At 39.8% G+C, this 18,198-nt stretch overlaps 1 protein-coding gene across 4 annotated transcripts in view; it reads left to right on the top strand.

The window, feature by feature from the left end:
* CSRNP3 (cysteine and serine rich nuclear protein 3) overlaps positions 1–18,198 on the top strand; it is a 175,677-nt gene that overhangs the window by 145,651 nt on the left and 11,828 nt on the right. For all 4 annotated transcript variants that reach the window (XM_036884390.2, XM_036884391.2, XM_036884392.2 and 1 more), the window contains one exon: positions 11,627–11,886. In XM_036884390.2, the coding sequence (XP_036740285.2) occupies positions 11,627–11,886 (260 nt within the window). The remainder of the gene's footprint in view (positions 1–11,626; positions 11,887–18,198) is intronic.

Genomic DNA, 18,198 nt, shown 5'->3' with positions numbered 1-18,198 from the left:
TTTGTATGCAGCCAGAAGCTACCTGTGAATATGCAGATATTCCCCAAGGTGCCCAGTAGATGTGGTAGCAAAGGTGAAACTGATACCACTCCTGGGTATTCGAGAGCTGCTAAAATCATTCCAGGGATCTTTAGACTGATTCCCTCCTTTGCAGAGGGAAATATCTGTGAATGAAGAGCTATGAAGAGACCTAGAGGAAAAATGCTATACTTCACAGGGATAAAAAGACTTCATTAAGCATTCCTATTCCTTAGCAAACTCTTTAGTTCACAGACTCTTTGCAGGGAAGGATTGTTTCTTCATGTGTTTTGAGTATTGCTGTCATATACTAAGTGATAGACAGTTATGATAACACATACTTCTGAAATTTTCGTTTTGCAAGAGTTAATGGTGTTTAATAAGAGTAGAAACTTATCAGTAATTCCCACCCGCTCATTAAACAACTATGTTTTTGAATATGTACTGTATGCAGATACTATTCCCAGTGCTTGGGACATAAGAATGAAGAAAATACAGAACAGTTCTACTGGGAGACATTCTTTCATGGGTTTCTGCATTCCCACATGTCTTTCTGAGGTTGCCAAGAATGCCCTGCCCTGCCCTGACCCCTCTTATCTGTGCCTTTTCTCAGTGTTGTGTTTGTAGTAAGCGATCTCAGGGGATGAGGTTGTGTCCCCTGCTGGGATACACGACAGACTTGCCCTCTGCTTGCTGAAAACCAGTGGGCGGAAGCTCAGATGCTCGTGGTACAATGCAAACTTACTGCGCATTAGCATCTCTGTGGCTTTTTCTTGTTGCTCCTGAGTTTGGGGGATAAGGAGTGACAACAGAAACGTGGTACTCAGGCTGCTTGCCGTACTGTGAATAATAAAGTAGTTTGTTTCTGACCCACAAATCTCATGTCTTTTGCCCCCCATCCATGAAACAGTCACAGGATAGCTTTTTAGCTTTACGGTAAAGTCGTTGACGACAAGACAAATCTCTGCCCTCATTCAGCTTATATTCTAGCCCACATTGTTTTAATTCTTTCTTGCTTTTAGAGGGCAATAAAAATCTAAAATCCTTCTTGCTTCTGTCTGCTCTTTGTCTCAGAATGTCATCAACTAGGCCCTTTACCTATGTCTCATCATTATTACCACCAAAAAGAGAAATGCGGTCTGTTTTAGAACAGGCTTGTATGTTGTAGTTTCATAGGAAATTAATAAATCTTGAGCAATATGATTTTATTTTTATAGGACAGTCACTGCTCTAAGATGGCAGTTTAAACACTGAGAGAGGATTGCTTTGTAGATCTGTCACTCATGAACTGCTAAAGGCAGGAATTTCAGTCACGTTTCTGCTGGAGGTCAGTACCGATTGGGGATATTTGATCAGCAGGTTTTTCTCTTTCAAAATCATCTTATAATATTCAGGGAACTCTTCTCTCTGCTAGCTAGTTGGTTTTTAGAGTTGGGTTTACAAGCTCATTATTGTTGGTTTGTTTAGAGGTTTCCTATGGTACCAAGGTAGGTTGGTTATGTCGGATCCTCTGATAAGGAAAATATGGTATATTTCAAATTGTTTCTAATGCAAAAGTTATGTGTGCCCTCAAGTCATGAGGGCAATGTGACTTTTAATACATAATTTTACTTCAATTTAAAGAAATACATAATGTTTTTCATTGCCAAATACCCCCAGGAAAATCAAGTGACTAGAAATAAGTGAGGAAGGAAGGTCTATGGGCCACGGGGCTTCAGGGAAAAGCTGTCAAGTGTCACTGTACCATATAAATTAAGGAAAATATATTTAGGAAATGAAAATACTCATTTAGCCCAGACATCAGTAATTCACTCATCTAATGTAGTTAAACAAAACATCAAATGAGTCCCAGGTGCCCAGCAGTGTGCACTGCGCTGAGGGGTCCCCAGGGAGTGAGGTGCAGCCCCCACGGAGTAAGGGAGTACTCCCACAGGGAGTAAGGTGCAGCTCACGGAGCAGTGGAGGAGAGACACGCCATCAGATCATCAGTACCAGGGCAGGAGCGATCTAGAAACAAATAGGAAGAGACCTCCTCAGCCTAGGGCTTCCAGGAAAAGCTTCCTGGAGTTGACCTTTGAGTTGTCTCAATTTTACTTTTCTAGTAGATTTTGGGTGATATTTCTATGTCAGACATTGGGTTTAAGCAATTGCTTTACTTGTAGTTTTGCAAAGTGTTGAAATAGACAATGAGGGGATTATTAAATCTTGAAGCATATGCTCAACCAAAAAATGTGTATGTTTAGAGAAGAACAGTTAAAAGTTTCTTCCTTGTTGTTTGTGATGTTGATAACCCTCCCAAACCACTCACTGATGGCCAGGAAACAGAAGGTACCTCAGTGTCCCAGCTGCCCTTCCCCCAGCTGTCTTCCACCCTCTGACTTCATCCCAGCTCTGCAGCCCTTGACCTTGATTTTTAATGTAGAGTTTTTGACATATGGAGCCAATAACACAGCACTGATGAATTTCTCCCTTTTATATTCTTCAGTGACTTGTATTTTTATTGGAATAAGTACAGTAAAAGCTTTTTAGGCTAAAGGATGAAAAATAAAATGATGCTTCTGGGTTTTATCCTTCCTGGCAAAGTTCAAAGTTCAAGTGTGAAATCTTTGACCTGGTGTTGCTCTCCAGAATGAACTTAAAAAGAGTGTTCATAAAAGAGTTTTGCTGCTCTTGTTTTTGGGGATTTGGGTTTGTTTTGCTCCTTCTTGTTGCTACGTGATTTTCCAACATGGATTATCATGATATATTAGTCTTGATGGGGCTGTATTGTTGGACCAGATGACGTACTGTGTGGGAAAGTCATTGAGTAGGTGGCGAGTGCCATATAATCCTAACAGGAGCGGCTCACAGTGGTATTGAGGAAGTGTAGAAAGCAGCAAAAGAAGTTAGAGTCAAAGAAGAGGGAATGTCTCCTTCTGTCATTGTGTGCATGTAATTTTAATCAAATGGCCTTGCCTCATGCAGTTTTGTTTTGCATTGAGATATTCCATACCCCCCAAATATTTCTCCGATGGTGGTAATGAATTGCATTGCCCTCTCAATTGCAAGAGCACGGGTATTCTGCTGTGTAGCCATATGGTTCCCATTTATTTTAATGTGTCTTTGACATCAGGAGAATTGCTGAGACAGCAGAGGAAAGGGCTTACACCTTGGACTGCAGCCAGGATTGTGATTATTTATGTTTAGTAACGACTACCTTTTTCCAAGTAAGAGACTGGATGGTCTTCAGATGGTATCATATTGAGAGTTGAATACAATGAGAGTATAGGTTTATGTATTTTGGAAATAGCTGTTACTCTACTAGCAGTGAAATGTGTTTTTAAGCATGAAGTTTGAGTGTTTAATTGCACATATGAACTATTAAGGAAACAAGCTGGGAAGTAGGTGGTATTTATTTTCTCACTGATAAAGGAACACACTTTTCATTTGGTTCAACAGCACCACCAATAGTACTCTGCATATGTCATGCTTTCCATCTGTGATTCTTTAAGTCTTTTACAAAGGTAATTATTCTTGATAATATTCCTTTGAGGTAGATATGCATAATTCTGAGAATATTAGGAGAGGAACTGAGAAATGCAGGTAGATGCTCATTAATGTAATCTGTTTAATGGATCTTAACAAGTACTAGGATTCAGGTTTGTTTAAAATTGATTTCTTTCCAACCATGAATAAAATTCAAATTGCCTTAGGTATGAAAAACTATTACCTATGGCCAAATCAATGTTACATTATTTTATACCCAGTATCTTATTTTATTCTCAATTATGAAGGGTATAAAACACACATAACCACAAACAAAAGAGAGTGTCCCAAACAATAGGCATAGTATAGACTATACTGGGGTGTATATTTATCAGTGCACCATTTTCCAGGTATCAGGACACGATAATATTTCCTCTCATTAGCAGTACAATATGTTTACAGTAAAGAAGCACCTTTAAAAATGAGAAGACAAATAAATACCTCAATAATATAGGGTCCATATGTAAATGTTAATATTGACTCTGTAGAAATCTTGAAGATTCCTTGGAAAATTTTAATGTTATCTAAAATTTTAATGTTCTCTAAAGAAATGTACATAGTGTGAAAGAAGAGAAGGGCTCATAACCATTGAAACTCTAAAATGGTTCTTAGCAGTAATGTCAGATGGCTATGCGGAAATGGAAAAAACAAAATCCCCAACTTCCAGGCTGCTTTGGGCAGAACTGAGCAGAAGGCAGGGCCTAGATTTAGCCAAACACCTTACGAGGACATTGCGTTTCAAGGATCTTGGGCAAGGATTTTAATGTATACATTTTATTTAAGTGATACATCGTGTAAAGACCAAATTGAAACAGCAGGAAGACAGCATGTCAGCTGTAGAATTGGAGCGCCAAATTCATGATGCCTTCTACTAAACTGGATGGATGAATTGATGAAAAAGGAAAATTAGAATGAAAATCAGTAGATCCCTCACTGGTACGATTTTAGTCTATAGTTCAATCTAAATTTGTCTAACAATTCTCCATCCCCAAAATGAATCGCTTTTTGTGCTGATGGCGGGGGGATTCTGCAGTCATACCGCATTTGCAGTGGAACGTCGATCTAACATCAGGGGCAGGAGGGCTGGGGCTAGGTCGATAGTATACTGAGATTATATGAAAAAGAGAACATGATTTCCTTTTTTAATTTTTGCTCTTTCAGATATTCAATTTCAATTTCATAACCTTAAATACAGTATTGTATTCCTGGAGTCCTTACAAGTATATGAGAAGAAATGACTCCCTCCTCTTTTTTTTCCCTTAAGATTACTCACAAGAATTAGGGGGTAAGTGTAGGGGCATCTACAATAAATAGAAATGCGTGATTGAAAAATAGCTAGTTTTGAAAAATGATCAGTCTTTGTGAGTTAATCATTTTAATTATTCATGACATCAGAGCCGAAAGGCTCAGAGTTGACACTTAATTTTTATATTCAGCTCTCTGAATTCACTTCAAAATTCTGGGTGGTAAACCTTTTTTCTTTTCAAGCTGAGAATTGCAAATAGATGATCATGCTATTAAGACGCCCTTAGAATGTCAAATCCAGCTTGCAGAGTGCTGGGCAGCCTGGGCTGGAGCTATGTGGAGACACTCAGAAGAGAGCTGCTCCCTCCGTGCACATCTCTCTGCTTGTGCGGACGTAGCCGGCAGACTGAATGCATGACGACGTGCCGTGCATGTTCATGATCCAAAACAAAGCTTTAGTCATCCAGCCTCAAGGGTCATCTTTTTATATTATTTATATTCTTGCTAACATTTTGTTTGTTTAAATACATACGCAGTGTTTGTACATATCTTGATAGAATGCTTGTTATTTCACAGTCTTATATGAGAGGGCTTTATTTGTTTAGTTTTATTTTTATAAACTAGTGACTTAAACAAAAGAGTCTCATCGTGAATTATTTCACTCAGAAGCTGCAGTGCATGGAAAATTTTATTAGTCTTGATGGCAACCAACTGTGGGTATTTTCATCTTAATACTAGAATGAAAGTACTTATGGCTAAATGGTTAAACTCTCTAATATTGTCAATGAATTATAAAACTATTCCTCCTCTACAGAAGAACTGAAATCAGAATGATGACTGGTTTTTATGTATGTTTATCATATTTTATATGGTCCAGTCTATTTGCTGCTTTACTAGTACGTAAGTCAGTCAGTTGTTTTGAGATGGGGAAGAGGAGCATTTCGGGACTGGGGAGAGAGATGCGCTACAGTTTTGAAAGCGTGTAGGGCTATCAGTCCCACTCTAGGGAACCAAATACAAACCTGGACTTGGCATCACGAGCCTAACTGTAAGTGGGACCTACTTTCCCTCGATTTTTGTCTTTGAATGCTACTCTCATGGTAATAAGGGCAGCAGTAAAAGAAGAGAAAAGGCCCCTTTGCTGTCTTTTGGGTGGATTCCAACATTTTCTTACATTTACTGTCTCTCTCTCCATTCTAATGACCTTTTTTGGAAATGCAAGGCCATTTAATTCCAGAATATTGGGTACACCCCAGGATAGTCTATGCCTATTGTTTGGGGCACTCTCTTTCTTTTGTTTGTGGTTGTGTGTGTTTTATACCCTTCATAATTGAGAATAAAATAAGACACTGGGTATAAAATAATGTAACATTGATTTGGCCATAGGTAATAGCCGTTCATACATAAGGTAATTTGAATTTTATTCATGGTTGGAAGAAATATTCTCATTAGTCCTCACTTTCATGTTGCCTCTCCTTCACCCATGCCCCAAGGTATTTCCTTGCTATCATTCTTTCGGAGTTTCTCCAACCTGAATGATTTACTACTGTCATAAATACCTTCCTTGAGCAAAATTTTAAAAAGACATGACTGAAGCAAGTATATTCAGGAAGTTGATGATGTAATTTAAAGGAATAAAAGGCGACAATTAGAACAAGAAAGGACTGCTTTTGATAGCAAATTAGGCTTCATTTTCAAGGGAACTACTCATGTATTTCTTGTCTGCTAACCCATCCACCCTTTAACTTGTGGTTAAGATTTGAGACCACGTGGGCGACACCCTAATCAGGAAGGGCCAACCTTGGCATTCATGTCAAGCTGGAGAAGAGGTGAAAATATGATCACAGGAAATTTGCAGAAGTCAAGTAAAGATTAAGGGTTTTTTGAAAAAATCTTAATAACTTTAACCATTGGAAATGGATTAAATATCTAAGCTATTAGGCTAATTCTATATGAAATATTTTCTAATGAAATTGGATTTTCTGTTTGTAAGCTCAACTTTCTGACTTTATAACTGATTTGATCTAGATTTGTTGTTCAGAAGATAAGAGGCAGCATGCACACTTTGAGAGTCCCTGATTAATTTGGTCTATATGTTTTAAAAACATGACTTTTTATTTCCCAGGATTTACCATGATAACGAGTTAATGTCAGCAATCTCACTTTGCTTCCTCTACTAAGTTTCCACCAAATAAGGAAAAATAAACTCAAAATACAGACTTAAAAATCATCTGGTATTTTCTTTTTGAGCATAGTGGATAGGAGAGAGAAGTGTTCTAGTGACTTTAGACCCAAATGGTAAAATGAGTATTTTCTACACTACACCCCTTGTTTTACATCAGACTGGCCGATGAATGTTCAACCTCCACATGCCAAATTTGTTGCCAAAATATATAGGCCTTTTTACTCCTTTCTGCCTGTCCAGCTACACCAAGGTTTTGCTGATAGTTGCTGACTCTAAGAAGAACGTGTGCCTTGAGAGGGTGACCAGTTTCTTCCTCCAGCATTAGCTCCAGAGTGGCTCCACTATGGTGGAATCAGTGGTCTGGAATCTAGTCTCAAATTTTACAGACCCAGATACATGATGGTCTCTGTTCACACAGAGAAGGCAATCTCAGAAGGACTGATGCATACTAACCACCTTCACAATGGCTGAAGTGTAAATCTGAAATAAATTTGATTATTTGCAGTAAGAGATGAGTGAACTAGATGGTCACTTGAAGGTATATTCTAATCTGTATGAACAGGTTGATTTATAAGTGTGGAAATGGAACAAAGTCAGCTGAATTTTCTTAGTGCCTGATGTCAGTCAACTCTGATACTTTGATATAATCATCTCTTCTATATGTCAGAATATTCAGAATATCTGTGTTATCAGAGCCCTGGCTCACCTGGACAGCCCTAGAAACACACTGTCCAATTCTAAGTTTTGGCTCTGCTCATGACCTATATAATTTATGCCATAGATCATTTTATTTTATCTGCTTGCATTCTTACTCCAGCATTGTGAATTAGTCAATTTCCCTATTCTCTTCTCCATTCATTTCTAAAGCATTTTTTTAGGAAGAATAGCTTCTGCAGATGACTAATAGCAGTTATTCTGCACTATTTATCCCTTTGATTTATAGAGATCAGTATTATCTCTATAGTAGTGATTATTTTACAGTAACACCAAGGTATCCTGGTGCGCTACCCAGAATGGCGTTTCCATGAGCTGTGTCCTGGGCAGTATATATAAACAAATGTTGCAATATTAAGGTTGCACTCAGACACTTCTGCTCCAGGGTGGTAACTGTAAATGGGATAATAGAGAAGAAGCTAAAAGACACTGAAAAATTAGTGTCTTGTGTGGAAACAGACTGGTTCTTGTTAAAGCAGTAAGGAAAGACACTTCGGCTCCCTCTTTTTTCTTGCTCTTGACCTCCCAGTAGAAAGTGAACACTGACCACCCTAGAGACACACAAGTTCAATCACTCTGCAGAGGGCACAAATCACTAGGTGGACGTGTCATGGAGGTTTCGGACTCCCTGCGGCAGTGGTGCTGCGTGAATTTAGTCTGTTTTTCCCCAGCTTGAAGAGCACACTCTTTTTTTATGACTTCATTTTGTGATGTTAGTCAAATCAGGGCCAGGAGGCAGTAGGTAGCCCATAAAGGCACATTCTAGTGCTCCAATTCAATCATCAAAAGGGAGAAATGGGTGGCTTCTAAGTTCAGGAGAGCCATACTTAAAATATCCCTCATAAGGCTGATCTTACAGTATTTCAAAGCCTTCCTTTTAAATATATTCCATAAGCTTTTCAATCGTTGTTTTTACAGTGCTGCTTATAATATGCAAATACTAGAACAAGAATAAGTACAGGTTTGAGTTATAAATCCTAGTGGACAAGAAGCAGCCAACAGCTGCAGTGCATTTTGACAATGTTAGCAATGCAAGAGTCCAGGTGAAGCGCCCTTGCTCTCGAAGCCTCAGAAAATCATCTCTAAACTGTGCCTCTTAAGGAAAGGGTAATCTGGCTTTTTAGGAAACAGTGGTACAATAAATTCATTTAGAAGGTTGAAGAATTCTTGTAATCTAAAGATACGGATACAAGAGTTAAACAAAATTTTAAGAAGGAAATTTGTCTAGAGTACCATGATTCGTCTAAAAAAAAAGTAATACAATCATCGGCAGTGTTTATAAGAATTTTAAATGTGTACGTTAAAATTTGTTTTTCTTATCTGCACATGTGTGGCTTGGAGAGATAATGTCGTGAGGATGTCATTTTATGATACCAAGAGTGAGAAAGGTCGAAGGTTATCACCCAAAAACCAAAGCCTCTAGCCCGTCGTAGGGTGGTGACGGAGGAGGTCGCCAGGGTAGCAGGCTACCTGGCAGATTGTTGGACTCTGCTTTCTACAGTGATCTTTTACAAATTCTTCTCTGTTTTGAGGTGACTTAAACATACAGTTATGAAGCAGATCAGAGCTTATAAATCAAAGTTGGAAATTGTTTCTGCCGCCAGGAGCGCAAGTATGTGGCAGCGAACTCTGCATTAGTAAGTGGGCAAGGTAGGGATGCGTTTGAAAGCACTGGCTTTCCGGCGGTCTCCTCTGGGGAGGCGAGACAGCAGGGAGGAGGGAGAACTGGAAAAGCTAGATTCTCGCCCAAATGTCATATTTCTCTCACTCTGTGATTTCTGAGTCCGCTCATTCTGACTGAGTTTCTCACCCCCGGAAATGGAAGTTCCAGGCAGGCAGGGACCACCAACTGGTCGTTTCAGCGATGTATCCAATCATCTATAAATTACCTGTCACATAGTAGGCTTGGTTTATATTTATGGGCTAAATAAACCCATGAGATGGAAATAACCATAGCATGGCCTCTGCATTTGTCTTGAAGTTTTTTGGTGGTGGGGGAAATGAGGCAAAGGAACTTGAACCCCACTGGAAGAAGATACTTACATAAATCCAAAGGGATACTGTAGTCACTTTCCCTTCATTGCTTGTGCTGCCTTCCAAATTAAAATCACCTTCGAAGGCAGCAGCCCCTGACATACACCAGAAGTAGGATGACACCAAATATCAAATTCCTCGGCCTTGTCTGACTCCCATAGAATGGCTTCAGCTCCCACAGTCACGTGGTGATGGGAAGCCTGATGAATCCCAGCCTCACCACCGGTTACGTGACCTTGGCCATGTTACTTAACCTTTGGTGACTTGGTTTCCTTAAAACGGAGGTATGGGTAATATCAACCAAAGGAGCTGTCAGCATAAAATGAAGTGATTCGTGTAAAGTTCTTTGCATGTCACAGGACTTAGCAAGCACTCTGGAAATGTTAGGTTCTATTACTTTCTGCTATCCAAGGATTTCTTCTGTGCATCGTTTCCTTCCATCTGTTCTTGTACTTGAGTGTACATATTAGTCTCCCAGGGCTACTGTGACAAAGTGCCACCACCTCAGCAGCTTGGAACAGAAATTTCTGGTCTCACGGTTCCAGAGGCTAGCAGATTGACATCAAAGGGAGCCGTGCTCTCTCTGTGATCTGTAGGGGAAGGAGCCTTACTTGTATTTCCAGCTTTGGGTAGCCCCAGACTTGCCTGGGCCTGTGGCTGCTGCATATTTTCAAAGTCAGTTTCCATATCTGTCTTCACACGGGCGTCTCCTGCGTCTCTTCACATTATCCTTCTATGCACGTCTGTGCCCAGATTTTCCCCTTTTATTGGGTACCTGTCATTGGACTAGGACCCATCCTAATGATGTCACCTTAATTCCATCATCTCTGTAAAGACCCTGTTCCCTAATAAGGTTACATTCTGGGTGGTTGAGGGTCAGGACTGCCGCATACGTGGGAGGTGGAGCAGGGGGCACAATTCAGTCCCTAACAGCATGATTCTGTATCTTTCTCCTCGATTCAGTGTACCTTCTCTTCCCTAATGGAGAAGTGTCATATAATATGGCACCAGATTGGGAGCTTTTAGATTTAAATTTAGCTTTGCCACTATCCACGTTGAAGGAAATCACTCAAATTCTGCAAGCCTGGGTCACTTCAATATAAAATAAAAAGGACTGGGTTAGATGATGTCTAGCCTGTCTTCCAACTCCAAAAGGTCATGGTTACAATGGGTGGCTCTCTTTCTCTCCACCACCATGTAGATATCAACCTTCCATGATGATCTGTGCCTCTTGAGGTCCCTATAACTGATAATAACAGTTCTGACGCATCTCATGACATTTTCAGTCATCTTAACACGTACTTGGATTAAAGTCTCACAGTCTGTAATGCTATTTAGTGGGCTTCTTACCACGTGAGAGCTTTGTTGGATTTAGGTTGTAAGAATATCTAGGTAGTGCCCGAGAGCCTTTTTGGTAAATTTTTATGGCTTTATTTTTTTTTGAATTTTCTAAAACTTATAAATCGGCAGTTTTTCCATGCTGGGTACCTTCCTTATCAAAAGTCCAAAGTGTGAGGGTTTGTAGTCTGTGTCTTTTCTGATTATAGCGCGATGAAGCTCATGTGATAATCCTAAAACCCAACTTCAGAGGTTAAGCAAAATGAGAAAGTCAGTTCTGCCACCGATTCTTAGACTGCTGGCAACTTTCCTGGGAGTTTGCATTCGCTACTTTAAAAAATCCAGAGAGACTTAAAAATCTGCCCCACCATAGCTAGAAGGAAGTTTAAGAAAGGACATAAAAAATATGTGCCAGCTCGGGGATAGGACATTTTGGATAGAACGTGTTCCGTGTCTCCCAGCCTAGCAGGGTCGACTCAGATCATCAAGCGGCATGTCTTGTCACTCTTCACCGCCGCTGAAAACTGCTGTCCTCGGCGGTCACTGACTCGTCCCTCTCTCCCGCAGCCTCCTCCATCCTCAAAAGAGAGAAGCGGCGGCGGACGAAGAGTGTGCATTTCAGTCGCGTCACCGTGTACTACTTCGCCCGGAGGCAAGGTTTCACGAGCGTGCCCAGTCAGGGGGGCAGCACGCTGGGCATGTCCAGCCGCCACAGCAGCGTGCGCCAGTACACCCTGGGCGAATTCGCGAGGGAGCAGGAGAGGCTCCACCGGGAGATGCTGAGAGAGCACCTCAGGGAGGAGAAGCTGAATTCTCTAAAACTAAAGGTAAAAGACAGTAGAAACTCACTTTTTGTAAAACCCCGTACCCTTACTTCGATTTGGTTGGGTTAACCATTTTCATATTTATATTGACAGATCAGACTGGGCATTTCACATAGCATGCTGGGACTTTCTGTTTGTTGTTTTAATGCCAAAACACTCTCATTTCTTCCCACAGTGTGGGAAACTTACCAAACATCATTTATTTATTCACTCTGTAAATGTTACCGAGTATTGCGAGGTTGTGAACCCTGTGCTTGGGCTGGGACTAACGGTATCAAAAATAAGTGTGGTCACTTCTCTCTGGAAAAATTATATATTAATAGGAAAGAAAAATATTAATCATATAGACAAAATCCAATCACCAGTTCATTATGTGTTATGGAGGAGAGTATAACAGGCGCATAACCATGAAGGTGTATCACAGGGAATTGATGTGGTCCAGGGGTCAAGGAAGGTTTCCTTGTGTGAGTGATGACGGAGCTGAAATCTGAATAGATAACCAGGGGACAAGGGTTGGTCAGGGTGGTTCAGGCAACAGGAAGAGCTGGAGCTGCCTTGTGGCCGGAGCAAGCGTAGTGAGTGCACAAAGGCTAGGATGGCCGGAGCAGAGACAGGAAGGGTAGAGTGACATGGAAGGCAGGGCTTTGCAGATGATGTTGGGGCATTTTCTCTCTCTCTCTAAATCCAAAGGTCATCAGGAGTCATCCAAGAGGTTTAAGTATGGCATTAGGATGGTGGGATAATATGGTCTGGTTCATGATATCATGTGAGAATAGTTTTGGGGTAGGGATGGCTGTGTTGGGGAGGCGTGTGAATTCAGAATAGTTGAGGTTATTGACAATAGTCCAACAGAGAGATGATGGTAGGTTAGATTAGATTAATCGTAAGAGTCATACAGATGGACAGAGGGAGAAATTTAGGATATAAAATCAACAGTCCTTGATGATGGGTTGAATTTGGAAAGAAAAGATGAGGGCCGTCAAGAATGACTCCTAAATTTCTGGCTTATAAAACTGAGTATGTTGTATTTGACAGTACCTTTCTCTATGACAGGGATGTGACAAGAAATGGAGGAAAAGGAGCAGGTTTGGTCTGAAAGTAGATCATGAGATCATTTTAGGTGTACTGATTTTGAGAGGCTTTGAGTTATTAAAAGATGTCAAGGAGGTGTCCAGGTGGACATACCTGTTATTGGGCCACATTAGAGATAAAATGGAGAGAAACATAGCTGAGAAAACTTCTTGGTTGACCAGGAACTTTCTTTATAATTGTATTACCCCATCAACCCATCAATATATAGGAAATGCTCTCCCCATCATTATCTAATGAAAAAGAAATCTTCCTTAGGAAGTATAAGGTACTTAATATAAACGGTCACTCATTAAAAAGCTGAAGCAAAGAACCATAGACAGGTTACCTGTACCTTTATTTTCCAACATAAAGTCAATCACCAGAGGTATGACACATGTTTCAAAACACTTTGTTTTTGTGTATTCTGCAATTTATACACGTGCCTTTTTTGCAGTTGTTCAAGAAGGCAGTTGCTTAAATTAAGCTAAGCAACCTAGCTTAGAGTACATTCATAATTCCCTTGGTGGTATTTTTGACAGATTTCATTGAAAGTCCCTTAGGATTTTTGGTAACAAGCCACTATTATTGTTTTCCATGATTGCTATGCATGTAGCTTATTCTAATAATTCTCAGATTTGCTTCTGAAATCCACCCTCTGCCTTTCCAGCCCACTGCAAACCAACCCTACCTCCTACCCAAGAGTGAAATCATTCTCCAAACTCGAATATTGGCAGAACAATAACGATGGCTGCCATTCATTAAGTGAGTTTTATTTACCAGGCATTTTACAAACATTATTCACTTTAATCCTAACAAAGGCCTGGTGGGATAAGTAAATTCAGGTGTACAACTGAAGAAAAAAAAGCACAAAGATGTTAAATAGCTGGCTTACTGAATAAGAAACTGGGTGTATTGTCTTGTTACTTCCTATTCTAAAATAAATGTATTATCTCCTCTAGACACTGGGAAAGACAGTCTCTGTACCTGTCTTTCTGGGATTTGGTACTGTGTGCAGTGGCTTTTAAAAGCTGGGAGACTATAATTCTATCAGAGAACCAAAAGATTGACTGTGGCGAACTTTGAGGCACATTGTACATGTAAGGAATGTTAGGGGGAACCACACACCTCTGGGAATCTTCCTCCGTATCAGGCAGTGGTATATTCTTATTCTACAATGTATATTCAGCTTTTCCATACTTTATTTAAAAAACAACCTTTCTTCTTGAAGAAGAAAATAAGAATCAAAAAGAGCATCTTATTGATTCATTTTTTAAAATTGTGCTTAATGTGGGAAGTTGGAGAGGCAGCCGTCCCAGGGACTGGCACCTTGGTTTGTCATTGATGCCTGAGGCTTCCCCTTTTGGATTTCATCACCTCTTCCAAGTCAATTCCAAGCAAAGAAATAATGGGATTCAAAGGTGATCTGATCTTAGCCTCACTGTACTGAAACTATTCTGAAACTCAGAAACGTGTCATGTGGAACTAATAAAAGATCACAGCAATGCGGAACAGCTTGCTAAAAAAATTTCTGAAAATAATTCATGGAGGAGAATGTATATATTTTAATTGTAATTCTCCCAGGATATTAACTTTTATGATTTTTAAAATGTCATTGACTAAGCTTGTGTAAGGTTTAGCTATCTAAAACCTAAAATTAGCTATCAAAAACATAAGCTATACAAAAATTTCCCTGATACTTGAAATTTCACTTTTAATATAATAATTGTTTTGAGAAAAAAATACCTCTGACTAACAAAATATATGTAGCTAAATTGATTTCACTATTTTGACCGGGTCACAGGCACAGAGAAAGGTCCAAAGAGGCGAGCAAGGTTTATGGAAGACAAATGATGCCATTTGGGTTTTGCTGAGAGGTAGCCCCCTGGAAGTAGTGAACTGTGCAATGAGTAAGGAGAGAAAAGGTATCATCTTGACAAGCCAAACACTTTCAAGAGCCCTCCTTATAAACGTTTTCCAAAGCCCTTGCTGTGGAGACCAGAGAAACCACAACAGAAAACTTATCCGAGTTGGAACAGGGTAGTTTCCCTCCTACTTATTAGAGAAACAACAGCCCCAGAACAGTAAGAAGTTTCTCTTTCCAGAGTGTCTTTCTGGGTTCCAGAGACCCCATTCACACAGCGGCCCCCCTCCAATGAGGCCTTCAGAGTGAACAATTATAACAAAACACAGACACATACACACTTCTTGATGTTTCCTTATAGTAAATATTTTGGAAATGAAAGAAGAATTGAAATTTAGTTTTTCATTGTAAAATTGCTTCTTATTTAGTAATTCACCTCTTAATAAAATCATGAGTTAGCAATATTGAGAAATAAGATGTGCAATTAGATTTGTAGACAGATCCGGCTCTATTCGGGGGGTTCAAGTGTGTCTTTTTCGTTGGTGGTGTTGGTGTCTGAAAGGAATTAATAGTGAAAGCTGATTGAATAAAGTGCATGTTCCTAGAAAAAATAACTAGCTTTGGATTTCTAAATTACAGAGCACAGCCCGTTTTCTCTGTCAAGCCCATTCAGACATGTCATACTCCTCACAGTAATCGGCGCAGTCATCCTAACACTACTCTTTTCCAAATTAAGTGCTTAGATTTCATCATCTGCACCACATTGCTGAACAATTACATTCGCCTTTATTCCCATTTCACATGTATCTGTAAGATACATTAGGCAGCCATGTGGATGTTTCCAAGAGCCGTGGCATTCAGTTGCCTGTGGGCCAGCTCTTTATCTCTTAGTGATCCTACTACCTTGACCTAGGAAATTTAATTTAGATGTCACAACTGTGACTGGCCGCTCTTTCTCAATGTGTTTTCAACCTTGGTTGCTCTTCCTCTCTTTTCTGAGAGCAAAGGTCCACCTCCACTCTGTTACCATTTCCAATCGCTTTCCAAGGTTGTATATTTTCTGTGTTCTCATCACGTGTTCCATAGCAATGCTTCGTTCGCTGTTTGCTCTCCTGCCACAAGAAGAGTCGCCAGATGATAGCTTTTCCTTTAAGGATCAATCTTTGAAAATCTCTATCTAAATCTTCTTCACCCCAAATCTTACATTTATGACTGGGCTTCATTCATTTAGTGACTTACCCAGGTAGCATTATAATTCTGCACCTTCTCCTCTGGCTGTGTCCCTTGTATTCCTTCAAGAGTCTCGTGACTTGACAAACCTCCAGGTAAAGATCCTAAATGTTCTAGGAGATAGAAGGGATTAGGTGTTTGTGAGAGATGGTTGACACAGGCTATTACCTCAAACCTATAGTTTCCAAATTTTTGAATGTATTAAACTACTTCCTTATACTCCAGCTCTTTATTAGATGGGTCAGAGTCTGCTGGTCATGGTCGTTTAAACTCCAGAACTTCTCTATGGGACTCTGTAGAGATTACTCAAGAGCATTCTTAGTGCTTCCAGAGAGCATCCCTAAATGGAGGTTTGCTCCATCACCAAATGCAGAACCTTGATACCTGCCAAATACCTCCCAGGTCCACTGCACACCCTATTTTGATGAGTTCAGAGAAAATACACCTGACCAAAGTAATGGAGTCTGCCGGTCGGGGCTTCAGACCTGGGCAAGTGCAATATATTTAAGAATATGTTCTTTCAAAACATTGCTGGTATTTTAATTTGTAACCAAAGACTTGTCATCAAACTTTTACATTCTTTCAGAGCAATAAACTATCATCTTCTAGTTAAGACATGTCAGCTGACCTGACTGTCCTGATTTTTTTTTAATGGGGTACATGCAGTGGTGTGCTAAAGCCAGCTCGCAAAAGTTGCACGCTGAAGTGCATTGTGCATATCTCCCACCCAACAGTAGTTTGAAGTAGGACATGATGAGAGTATTTTCACCGTGGGACTTGAAAAACACAACAAATTATGACCTCTTTTTTTTTTTTTCCAGAAACCAATTGTTAAATATTTACTGACACACTGTTAGGTTCATTCAGCTAATTAGCCTTTCCTGGGTTGTTGGCCTAAACCAGAAGGGTGGACAAAGGAATGTGTGAAAAGTTTACGTGCCTTATATGTTGGTATTATCATCCCTTCTGGTGAGTTTTGTAGAGATATATAAGCCAAGTACTCGCTGTAAATTCAGGTTGTTGAAATTCTTACAGGCTGACAGAATAATCAAATATTCCTGGTTCTTTGAGGCCAAATTAAATTGATTCTAATTTGTCACCTGCAATTAACAGCTAATGAGCCAAAGAATTACACTGTAACATTTGACTGAATATCAAAATGATGTGAATGCTTTCCTTTAGTTTGCCACAGACCTTAGTGTCTAGGTCCTCTATCCAACTCATACCACAGACCCAGGAACTCCTTCTATCAAATACATATCCTCTATGTATTTGGATATACAAATTGCACAGCCACTTACTGAGCACCTCTGGAAACCCAGAGCACACTGCTTTTTGAGACAGCCTATTCAATTTACACAGCTTTAACTGTTAGAAAGCTCTTCTTTTCATTGACTGATCTGCTAATATCTGATTCTACTTTTTGACCTTAATTTTGCCCTGTGGGTACACAGAATAAATCATATCCCTCTTCTCCAAACACCAAGTGTTTGAAAGCAGTGTAGGTGGACATGCAAATGGTTGACAGTAGATTATATGGGCTGTGTGTGTTTCTGTTCTTTAAGATTAAACACCCCTAGTCCTTTTCACTAACCTTCCTAGGATGTGGTTTTCAGGCACTTATTGCTGTGGTTACCTTCCTTTGGACATAATGCTGTTTATTAATGTTCCCCTCAAAATATGGTATTTGATCTGGACATTGTACTCCAGATGGGATCTATAAAGTAGACAGGAATAGGTTACATTGCCCTCTCCCAAGATGTGGGTACCAATGGGTATATATACACTAAAGGCCTGGTAGCTTTTTGGACCTTAATTAATTTGCTTGTTCATGTTAGGCTGGTAGTAAGTAAAAAATACAACAATAACAAAGAACAAGCAAAAAGCCAAATGCAGATAAGTCAGCCCTATATCGTCATATAAATCACCACTTTTTACCATCTCCAGGGTAGGAATCCTTGTTAGTGTTGGACATGGCACAGAGTTGGTCGATAAAGTGGGTTTTTTTATTTGAATAAACCTAATCCTTATCATCAGCAGATGTGATAAGTCTTTCTTTTCATTTTCATCCAAGATATGACTTAAAAAACATAACTTAACAAGAGAAGGGTACATTCAGGACATCTTCTCCAAGTAGTGATAAATCAAAAGAA

Source organism: Manis pentadactyla, chromosome 8 (assembly GCF_030020395.1).
Source record: "Manis pentadactyla isolate mManPen7 chromosome 8, mManPen7.hap1, whole genome shotgun sequence".
NCBI classification, from domain to species: domain Eukaryota; kingdom Metazoa; phylum Chordata; class Mammalia; order Pholidota; family Manidae; genus Manis; species Manis pentadactyla.
The sequence above is the reverse complement of the archived record's forward strand: the minus strand, read 5'-3'. Positions and strand labels throughout refer to the sequence as shown.